We start from the raw sequence: 10,999 nt of genomic DNA on the forward strand, positions 1-10,999 counted from the left end.
AAAAAACAAAAAAGCGCCCTGCACTCACCAGCTGCTACCACAGCTGTTGGGGCTTCTAGGGGCTTGTGGCAGAGTACCCCCACACAGCATGGGGCAGCAGGGATCACTCCCTCCCCGCCCCCATCTGGCAGCAGCCAGTGAGTGCGGGTTTTTTTATTTTTTAAAGAACGGCGATGCTGGGGCTGGGTGGGGCAGCTATGGGGGCTGGGAGAGTGGGTAGAGGATGGGACCTATTTGAGTTGGGGATTCAGCAGCTTCAGCAGTGGCTGAATCGATTCAGGACAGTGATTCAAATCACTGAATCGAATTGCTGTCCATCGACTCGGCCAAATTCAAATCTGAAGTGAATACTAGCTGCTTTGCACAGGCCTTCTGCCCATCCCCTACACACTCCTCTTTGCAGCATCTGATCTCATCCTTGCTTCAGAGGGGGTGGATATCTGGCAGCTGGCTGCTTGGAGGGAGTAGGGGCAGAGACTTCTGCCCCTACTTCTGTAGTCAAGGCTGGTTGCAAACTCTGCCCCAAGCCTGCAAAAGGTTGCTGACCCTGCTCTTATCGGAGTCTGGTGTTTAGTTAGGCCATGGATAGACATTCTATATGAAGTACTCCAAACATCTTTAATGCTCGGGACTAGGGGTGCTCAACCTTCGTCCCCTGGGCCAAACATAGCCCATGGAGCCATAAGTATACAGCACATGAGTCTTTCCACAGTTTGGGAAATTTGGTGGTGGAGGAAGTGGTGGGAATTAATATGGCCACCTTCCCCCCCCTGCCAAATTCCCAAACCCTATGCAGCAGGTTATGGCCAGGTCACATCTCCTTCTCCCACCCCTGTGGCATAATGGAGCTGAGCCATGCCCCCTTTCCATCTTGGGGCTGGGTTGGAGCCAGTTTAGGCCTCCTTCCCCTCCCCTCCTTCCCTCTGAGGCTGGGTCAAGCCCCCTTTCTTCATAGCGCTGGGTTAGGGCTGGCTCTCCCCCACCCCCCCTTTGACTCTTCTTGCCCACATGGTCTGGTTAGAGTGCTCCCTGCCCTCCTCTGTGCAGCTGGATATGGCACTGCTGCAACTGCTTCGTGCTGGATTGGGATCCACCAGCCAGATCTGGCCTGTGGATGGCTTGGGCACTGCTCATCCAGCCCACCAGCCAAAAAAGTTGAGCCAGAGCTGCTTTAGACAGCGTACCAGGAGCCTCTGAAGGCTGAGGCATGCAAGGATTCCCGTTCTCAGCTAGAGAGCACTAGTTCTGCATGCCTTTGCAGCCATTTTGAAGTCCTTTGGCGGGGGAGTACTGGGGGGCTGTTGGACAGGATACAACACACACATATGCATCTTCACAAACTTTAAAGTTCTGTGAGATAATGCAAATGAAAACTTTGCTCAGAGGTTCATGATAAAATTTAAAGAATGAAATAAACATTTAAATATAAAATCTGGGTGCTAATTAAAAGTTGTCAGTAAAACCATGTGTTAAGAACCAAGATTTTAAAAAAAACAACACTTTTTGATTCTATTTGACAACTAGATTCAAGTTATCCTGGTCTTTTCCTTTTTCTTCTGACTACAGGAAAAGTTTCTAGTTACGGTTGAGCAGGTGGGCTAGTTGTCTAATTTTTTTCTATTTAGACAGCTTCTGTTGTCACAGACGTATTATGATGCACATGTGAAGGTACATGCTTGCATGATCATAAGTGTCCCTGATTTGGGATCTTTTTACAGTATGGTCCAAACTAACAAGTTCTTCTTATAGGATCCTTTTCTGTCTCTGGATTCAAAAGTAAATGTTTCCGTGTGTTTGACCTTTATTATCCGTTAGGTAAAGAATCAGCATACTGTATCTAATTGAGGTATCTGTTTTGCAAACATTAAAACAGACTTCTCTGGTAGAGTGCCATGGCTCACCTACTTTTTATAATGAGTCATTATGGTAGCCTGTTCTATGTCTGAAAGAAGTTCAGTGAATGATTTTGCAACCTCCCTCTATCACCCTAGGCTTATAAATTCATTAAATGTATATTAACTTTTCCAGAAAGCAATTGTATCTGCATTCTTGGTTCTCCAGCATTGCTGTATAACCAGTAAAGCTTTTGCTGCTCTGATTCAATAGATGAAACAAGTCTACATTGAGTTCTTCATATAGTTACTTCAGGATCGTACTTGACATTCAGGCCTGTCATACAATCTGCCAGGATCTTTACTGAAGTCATTTGGCAGTCTAGTTTGTCATCCAGTACTACAGCAGTGTTGTGCTGTTTGTTAGCTTTAGTATCACTATAGATGTAGACATGTATTAGTGCTGATACTCTGAAGCAAGGAGTGATGGGTGGCTTTTAAGAAGGAAGGTCCAAAGTACACATTGGGTAATGTTGTAAGTGCTTGTGGTTTAGTGTGTTAAATTGTCTTACTTGATAATGTTTTTCATTGCAACTCAGTGTGATGTAAAGAAGAGGAATTTGTCAGTTGCTGATTTGAACTGGGGTCTGAAAGGTCTTCAAAACCATGGAACTTCAAGCAATTGCTTTTGTCTAAGACCAGCCCTAATCTTTCATAGGTCACAAAATTCTGTCCCCTGAATTAGCAATGAAATTAAAGTATAATATTTTAAGGGATTAAATCATTTTTAAAAACCTGTTAAAATGGAATGCTTTCCCCCCATTGTTTAAAATGTGCTTGCTTCTTCAATCTCATTTAGGCTGCTTGGAGTCTTAAGACACGAGCATTAACAGAAATGGTTTATGTTGATGAAATTGATGTGGATCAGGAGGGGATAGCCGAGATGATACTTGATGAAAATGCCATTGCTCAAGTTGCACGTAAGTACAAAGCTTTCACATAGATGTATTAAAATAGCTCAAGTTTCTTAAGGCAAGACTCCTCTAATAGCTGATTGCACATAAATGCACTGACCTGGCATTAGCTTTCAGGTGCTATCACAGCTTTATTTGGGCATCAATAAAAAATGTCATTACTTAAAACATGCTGGATCCAAGTAGAATAAAATCTTTGTTACAGTAATTAAACTGTAGTTCTAAAGAGCCCACATATTTTAAGCAGAATAGTATACATTAGGATGAATCTTTCAAATCGGTGCTTAAGTCTGTCCTGTGGGTGGACCATAGATGTAGAGTGTACTGTATGTACCTGATTTGGTACCTGGGCTCTTTAGTTAAAGCAAAAATCCATTTTCAAGTCAAGAGTTCAAACAAGTGGTACTTTATTAGCCCTCTCCCCCAGCCCAGAAGTTTAATCCTTTTCTTGTCAGTACTGTACCACTTCTCTTAATTTCATCATTGTGAGATACAGGAAGGGGCGTATGTCCTAAACCACAGGTGAACAGTTAGTTATATCAGCTGGAGAGCCACTAAATGAGTTTTGGTGAATTGTTAAAGGCTGCACACACAAAAACTTTTAGAAGATATAATTTTAACAAATTATAGATAAAAAAATCAGATACTAAAACATATTTTATTTTTACTTAAATTTATTTTTTGTCCTGATTTTTGGGGGTTTTTTAATAACATATATTGATGTGATTGTATAATAGCTCAAAATAAAGTCTTACTCTTATATATTGTGGGGGATGTATTTATGGGGGTGCATATGGTGTTGGGGGCAGGAAGGTGTGGGTGTGTGTTGGGTGGGTAGGTGTGTGTTGGGTGGGTGAGTGTGCGTGTGGACGGCTGTCTATGTGCTACATCTTGGGAGTGGGTCCAGGATCAGGAGAGGGAGGGAAGGAAGGGACAAAGGGACACATGCAGCAGAACTTGCCAGGGCAATGTGGTACAGGGGCTAAGCCCCACCTGCTCCTGCCTGGAGCAGCCTGTGTTGCACTTCTGCCCATGTCTGCCAGCCCTGGACAGCATACAGAGCTTCCCAGCAGGGCTTGGCTACTCCTACCTCAGCAGCTTCTCCTGCCCCTGCTGCACGGCTTCAAGCTGGGGGAAGCTGTGGCCAGCAATTCCAGGGTGCATAGGGCTCTCCACTTCTTGGCTGCCTTCTGCCCACTTGGTGACCTGCAGGTGGCTGCTCATCATGTTAGGTGGGCAGATTGGGTAGAAAGTGGCTGGAAGCTGGAGCCCAGCATGCTGGGGCAAAAGCCATCCAGCACCAGCTTCCCTCTCTGCCTGGGGTGGCACAGCAGGAAGAGGGGCAGAGCTGCTGGAGTTGCGGGGAGCTGAGCAGCACCCAGGCAGCTGCAGCTGCATTGGGAGCAGCCCCACCAGGAAGCTGTATCTGCTGGCCAGGACTGGGGCTGGCATGGTGCTATCTGGCAGGTGCGGGGCAGGGGTGCAGCGTGAACTGCCCTGTACAGGAGCGGGCATGGCTTGGCTCCATGTGGAGCATTGTAGGGGTGGCTGCTGGCTGGATCCAGTCAGTTGGTGGGCCAGATCTTTGGATCTTTATTAGACCAACTAAATAGTTGCAAAAAAGTTGTTATTTACAAGCTTTAGGACACATGTCCTGCATCAGGAGAAAAAAAATTAAAAATGGAGAGAAAAATTAAAGAGGGCCAGAAAACTCTCAGGTATGAAAAAAGCCAGTCTTAGTTGTTCTGCAAGAACGCAAATGTAGACGAGATGTAGGAGACAAAGGCAGGTTGTTTACCTGTAGGTATCAGATGTCAGGCAGGCTGGGGGTGGGGAGGGCATAAACTCGATGTTAAAATTTTAGGGCAAGTTATTAATATTGGCTTTTTTCTTCTTCACGTTGTAAAGTTTCCATTTTGAATGGCAACATTCAATATCTTCCATGTTTCAGGAATTTAGGCTATAGCCACGTTGGTCTAAGCACAGATTTCATCTGCCTCTGTTCTCTGGGCACATTTTGTCTGCCTCTGTGCTCTGACCAATGAAGCTTTCTTTTATATATAGGCTGGTCCCCAATGCTCTTTGCTAGTTAATTTTTAAGCCTCCTATTTGGCTGTCCAGCCTGGACTTCCCAGTCAGTTGTCCTCTACCCCTGCTAGTCCCACAGCAATCTGATTTGCCATACATTATATCAAAATTGTCCTTTACAACTGAAGTAATTCCATTGCACTGCATCACTTCTCCACTTTCTACTACTTTCAGGCCTCTGCCATCTTCTTCAGACCATCAGCACTCTGTTCCAGCAGCCCCTCTGACTCAGGTGCTTTAGACCCTTCCGTTTTCAGCTTTCATTTGGCAAGTTGATGGCTGGTTCTGTTACAGAGTCATGGAGGGGTGAAGTGAGACATGGGTGAGCCCACAACCTTCACCCTTTGCTACCCTAGCACCTCAGTAATGGGGAAAGAACATCCTGTTATAGGCTTTTTCCTAGTGCCTTCTGCACAGCACATTTTGTTTTCTTACCAGTTCCTTTGTCAATGAGGAGTCAAAATCCATCTTAAATGCTTCTCCAATATCTCTGTCTGTCTAATATTGACATAAATCTGTCTTTTATAATTTCCCAAAAGGCCCGAATCTGAGTCACAAGATGAAAGGGTAGGTAAGAACCAGACAGAGGTCAAAACAAAACATGTGAGCCCCATAAATATTTGAGTTTCATGCTTGGTTACATGCCAACAATTAGGCAGTACCAAAATTGAGCTCATATATGATGATAATCTAAAATTTATTTGTCTCAAGTATAAAAAAAATGTAGAGACCTGCACTAGATTTGTGTGGCCCCCTGAGGTGGAGACTTTCTGCCAAGAAAAATAGTTGGATACAGATGGATAGTCTTGAAAAATAAGACGTTCTGGAAAAATATAGTCACTCTACAGTTGAAATGGGGACTAAGAAGAAAGTAGCTTGCTGGGTGGTATTTGATAGATTTCAAGGCTGAAAGAGAACCATTATGATAGTCTTACTTTGAACTGTATAACAGACAGTATAGTACATATATTTTTTACAAAAACAGTCGTTGCCAAATTGTTCCAATAGTTAATTCAGCTCATGGTTACAAGAACAGTCCTTATTTCTAGTCTAAAATGGCTAGGTACAATTGTTTAAAAAAGCTAGAGGCAGACTTGATCTAAGTTACACAGTTTTCTGTAAGCAGCATAGTTTAGATCAGTAACAAACAGAACAGAGATTCACCTTTTATTGAGGGGTGAGGCTAGTTTGTGTGCCGAACTTCTGTTCTGTTATGGGTATAGACTGATTTCTGATCACTTATACCAGTAACAGTGTAATGTCTGTACCTGGAAAATATGTCTAACTCCAGATTCCAGCTGTTAGTTCTTATTAAACCTTTGTAAGCTGGACTGAAGTTCCCTCTACTTCAATTTTCTATTCTTAATGTAAATACAGTAGAAGTTCCATTAACTGGCACCATACAAACTAGCGTACTCTATTAACCGGCATGCTGGCTTGTAAGGCAAAGTGAAACCAGAAGTGCCCACCATGGCACTTCCAGTTTCACTGAATCCCCATGGCCCAGGGGCATGACAGGCTGTGTGGGGCCTGCCTCCCTGTCCCATGGGGCCTGCAGGGCCCTCAGGAGGGTCGGCAATGCTGCGGGAGGGTCAGCTACGCCCCGGATGCAGTGGGAGAAGTGGCAGCCCAAACAGGCAAGTACGCCTGTTCGGGTCGCTCAGTTAACTGGCATATTTTAATTTGGGCCATTCAGTTAACCTACTGCTCAATTAACCCAGGAATGGGGGATGCCAGATAATGGAGCTTTTACTGTATGTAAAGATTTGGTCAAGTAGCTCATTCTTCTATTTATTCTAAATTTTGCAAGCTCATAAAGTCACTATAAGGCATACGTTTCAACCTCATGGCTCTTTTCTGAACATTATCAACTTTCTTTTTGAATTTTGATCACAACAATTATACAGAGTTTCTGTACAGTAACAGGGGCACCAGTGCACAACTCTGACTACCATATTTACTCCCATACCAGATGCATCCTTTCCAAATAAATTAACTGTTCAGAAATGGGGAGTGTTTTACGTGGGCTAGTTGATTTTATGCCCAGAATAGAAGTAATGGCATTTCTATTCAGGCATCGTTGGGGGAATCGGTGCTTATTATAATCCACTTGACATGCAAATTTCTCTTCCATCCACAAGTGTTAGCAATCTCTCTCTGTGTTGATGTTCCACTAATCAAGGTAGTCTGTCAATCACAACTTTGCTTTTTGTTACTGACTCTTGGTCTCTCGCCTATTTCACAGCCCTGTAGACTTTTAGCTTTTTTCAAAATCCTAGATCACCAATGAAGTCCAGGCTTCAGCAGCAGCTGCAGTTTCAGTTTTTGGCTTAATAGTCAAAAGCTGCTGACAATTCATCTGAAAAAGAGTTAAAATTATAGCTTTTGTCTGAGTAGGAAAGGTAAGGTGAGAGCAAGCTTAAAATTCCATATCTCTAGAAAAATCTTTTTTTTCCCCTTCATAGTCTCTTGCACACTTCATGCTTCTTGTTTCTGGGAAGGTAGAATGGTGTGAATTGTCTGTTCTTCCACTTGATATTCCCCTGCTTATATATCCAACATTTCATTATCTCCTTTACTACATTATATTAGGAATTTATGTGTAGGTAATTATCCATCAGGACTCCCAGATCTTCTTCAGAGTCGCTGCTTTCCAGAATAGTGTCCCCCTCTTTGTTCTTAGATGCGTTACTTTACAAATGGATGTATTAAAACACATATTGCTTGTGCCCTGCTGCAGTCACCCCAAAATTCTCCATAGCACCCTCAACCCTCCCTCCCAGTGTGTCAGTCTGGTCCAGCCCCCACCAGGAAGAGCCCAGCCCAGCTCCAGTCCCAGCCCACAGTAGCAGCCTGCCCTGCCCTACACAGATCCAGGGGGCACATGCCCCCCATGCCTTCTCGGGGTGCACGCAGCAGCAGGAGCCGCCCTTCCTCCCCCATTCTCCGTGCCCCCCAGAATGAGCTGTGGCTTTGTCCTGTACTCCATTCTGCCCTGGCTGTGCAGTGCCTGCCCCAACCACAGCCCCACTCTCTCCCTCACCATGGGGGCCTCGACCTGTTGTGTTCCACCACAGTAGACTTTACCAGCTGGATGCAGATCTCCACACTGTCGGGCTGTGATCCTTACCGCCTGTGTCAAAGGTGGGCAATTATTTTGGGTGGAGGATCACTTATTGAGTTTTGGCAAGCTGTCAAGGGCCACATTGGTAGCCCCACCCCTTGAGAGGTGCCCTGCGCCCTGGTCACCATCTTGTGCCTGGAAGTCTCACCCCCCCAACCCCTGACCTTTGCCACCAGAAGTCCCTCCCCTTGCCGCCAGAAATATTCCTTTCAGCAAGGAGTTTTGCCACCTCAGAACCAGAAAAACACAAAATTATTTTCTAAAAATCAAACATCTACAACATTAATTAATTTGATTTTTTAAAATATTTTTGTCCTGTGTTTGTGTAGTATATACAAATACATATGTTTGTGTACTGTACACAGACAATATGCAATAGCTTAAAATGAAGTCTTACTCTTGTATACTGTGGGGGGCATGCATATAGGCTTGTGGGCATAGGCAACCGGTAGGAGGGACATCAGGGTTGGGGGGCACACTCAGGATGGGGCAGTTTTTTAGCTATGCGGGCCGGCAGCATGTGGGGGGGGGTGGCACTAAGCCACAGCACAAAAGTATAGGAATGGATATGGGGCTTTTGGCCCACCCCTGGGCCCACTTACAAATAGTGCACCACCCCCCACACACTCAGGAGGCACCAGTCACCCCTGCTTGTGTGGGGCTGTTAGTGTGTGCGTATGTGGGGGAGGATGTGCATGTATGTGTGTGGGGTGATGGAGTGAGTGTGTGTGTGTGTGTGTGTGTGTGTGTGTGTGTGTGTGTGTGTGTGTATGTGGGGTGTGGGTAGGTATGGGGTTTGTGGGGGACTGTGTGGGGGGGAGGGTGGCTGGGCTGTGTGAGGGGGTGTGGGGGTCTGCATGTATGGCAGTGCGAGATGGGTGTGGGGTGTGTGTGTGGGAGTTGCCCTATGAATACATGCACACAAACACAGTCCACCCACACACAGTCTCTCCCTCCCTCATTGTTCTCTCTGTCTCTCTCCCCCTCCCTCACTGCAGGGACACACACGCGCGCTCTCACTCCCTCCTGCTTCCAGCCCTGGGGTACCTGCATGAGCCATGCTCCTGTGGCCTGGTGATGCAGCTGGGGCCACGTGGTGCTGGAGGTGGCTACATGCAGGGAAGCGGTGCAAGCCAGGGCGGGCAGGCAGACACTTCCCGATGAGGGGGCTGGGAATGCTGCAGAGCTGGGCTGGCTTTGTTGGTGAGTGCTGCCTGCTTCCCCTGGGTCCTACTGCCCCAGCTCCTGTCATCTTTGACAGGAGTCAGGAGCAGATAAATAGACATTTTCTAAATTGTTTAGGTGCCCCATGGACTGGATAGAAAGGCCTGGCAGGCTGGATGCAGCCCATGGGTTGTATTTTTCCTGTCCCTGGCCTATGTGCTGCACTGCAGCTGTACACCTGCACAAGGCACTTAGCTGGCAAAAAAAGCTTATTTCCAATGCAGTCAATTTTCTTTATATTGGTGCCAACCTGATATTGGACTGATGTATCGGTGCATCTCTAGTTTGTTCTGATGTATTTGAGGCTGGTAATCAGGTAGTCATAGATAAAACCACCCATATGTTATATATAAAAAGCACAAAGGCCCCAGATTTCTCTAGTCTCCACAAGGAGGTACACTGATAATGGAGTTGGTGTACTTGTCTTTGAGTTCAGCTCTCTGCGGTTCTTTTTCCCAGCCTCCAGTAGCAGCAGGCTGTATTAGCAGGGTCCTATCAGAGTCCTTTAAGTGTGAAATCAGGAATGTTGCTTTCCCTGACATGTTTTCTGTGTGGGGTCTCTGTGAACATATCTATTTGAGGCAAAGCTTAAGGGGAAGTACCAAATCTTCTGTTCCAGCCTCAGTCCATCACTTCTCTTGGGTGCTTTTTTGCTACTGTGGTGAAATACTCTGTTGTACACTTTCCCTCCTACACCCTTAATTCTGTAGGTCATAAGCAGGACTGGTCACAGATCCTTCTGCTAAACCCAGCCTAGTCCAGATCACCCTGTTTCTAAGATTTCCTGCACTTACCCAGCTTAGACTGCATCCTTTTCTTCTTGCTTGTTGTTCCTGTTGTTCTAACACAAGGGCATATTGCTCTATCCAGAGTTTCTCTCTCTTCACCTAACTGGTTGGATGCTGAATGGTCTTCACAGCTAGAGCAGGACTGTCTGACAGTCTTACATATGCAGCATAATTTCCACAAAGTGCGTCTACATAGTAATAACACTCTTATTTTGTAGGTCCAGGAACTTCTTTGAAACTCCCTGGAACCAGTCAGGGTGGTGGTCCTAGTCCAGCTGTTAGGTATGTAGTGTCTTATCTTTGGCAGATTAAACTGGTAAATTTATTAAGTTTTGGAGCTGCTCCTTAATGTAAAATATTTAATAAATTACACAACTTCAGGTTTAAATGTGTAATTTGTCTTTACTGATAGGGTGGGTTGAAAAATAAATACATTTGCTTAATCTTCTTTGTTTTAACATTTTTCATTATCTTCAGGCCAGTGACTCAGACAGGAAGACCTATTACTGGGTTTGTGCGACCCAGCACACAAGGTGGACGGCCAGGCACTATGGAACAGGCTATAAAAACTCCTAGAACAGCCCACACTGCTCGCCCAATTACCAGTGCTTCTGGGAGATATGTCAGACTAGGAACGGTAAACATCTTAATTTTTCAACTGCAAAGGATAGCTTTCCCTTCTGTAGCATATATTATGTGATGTTTTGGTTGTGCTTAGAAGCTGCATCAAAAAATTGAGCTGGAAGAAGTTAGATTAGAGCATATGAAATGTGCAGCACATTAACAACTTCTATTTTGAAAACAGTTTAAATAATTTACTAGTTGATCAATCAATAAAGTGTATCCAAATTTAGAACATTGCACAATATAAATTCTGTGGACCTAATTCTTCACTCAGTGACTTGAAAATAAAACTGTTTGTGACTTTAACAAAAGCAAAATTGAGCCTCTCCTTAGCAAATTTTTAAA

The 10,999-nt window shown here is 44.9% G+C and overlaps 1 protein-coding gene across 1 annotated transcript in view; it reads left to right on the forward strand.

The window, feature by feature from the left end:
* Positions 1-10,999, forward strand: part of TTC8 (tetratricopeptide repeat domain 8) — a 62,556-nt gene that overhangs the window by 14,492 nt on the left and 37,065 nt on the right. Inside the window, exons 3-5 of the mRNA XM_019552386.1 lie at positions 2,692-2,812; positions 10,249-10,312; positions 10,508-10,667. Coding sequence (XP_019407931.1) covers positions 2,692-2,812; positions 10,249-10,312; positions 10,508-10,667 — 345 coding nt within the window. The remainder of the gene's footprint in view (positions 1-2,691; positions 2,813-10,248; positions 10,313-10,507; positions 10,668-10,999) is intronic.

This window comes from Crocodylus porosus, unplaced genomic scaffold (assembly GCF_001723895.1).
Source record: "Crocodylus porosus isolate Cpor-Errol unplaced genomic scaffold, CroPor_comp1, whole genome shotgun sequence".
In the NCBI taxonomy this organism is placed as follows: Eukaryota; Metazoa; Chordata; order Crocodylia; family Crocodylidae; genus Crocodylus; species Crocodylus porosus.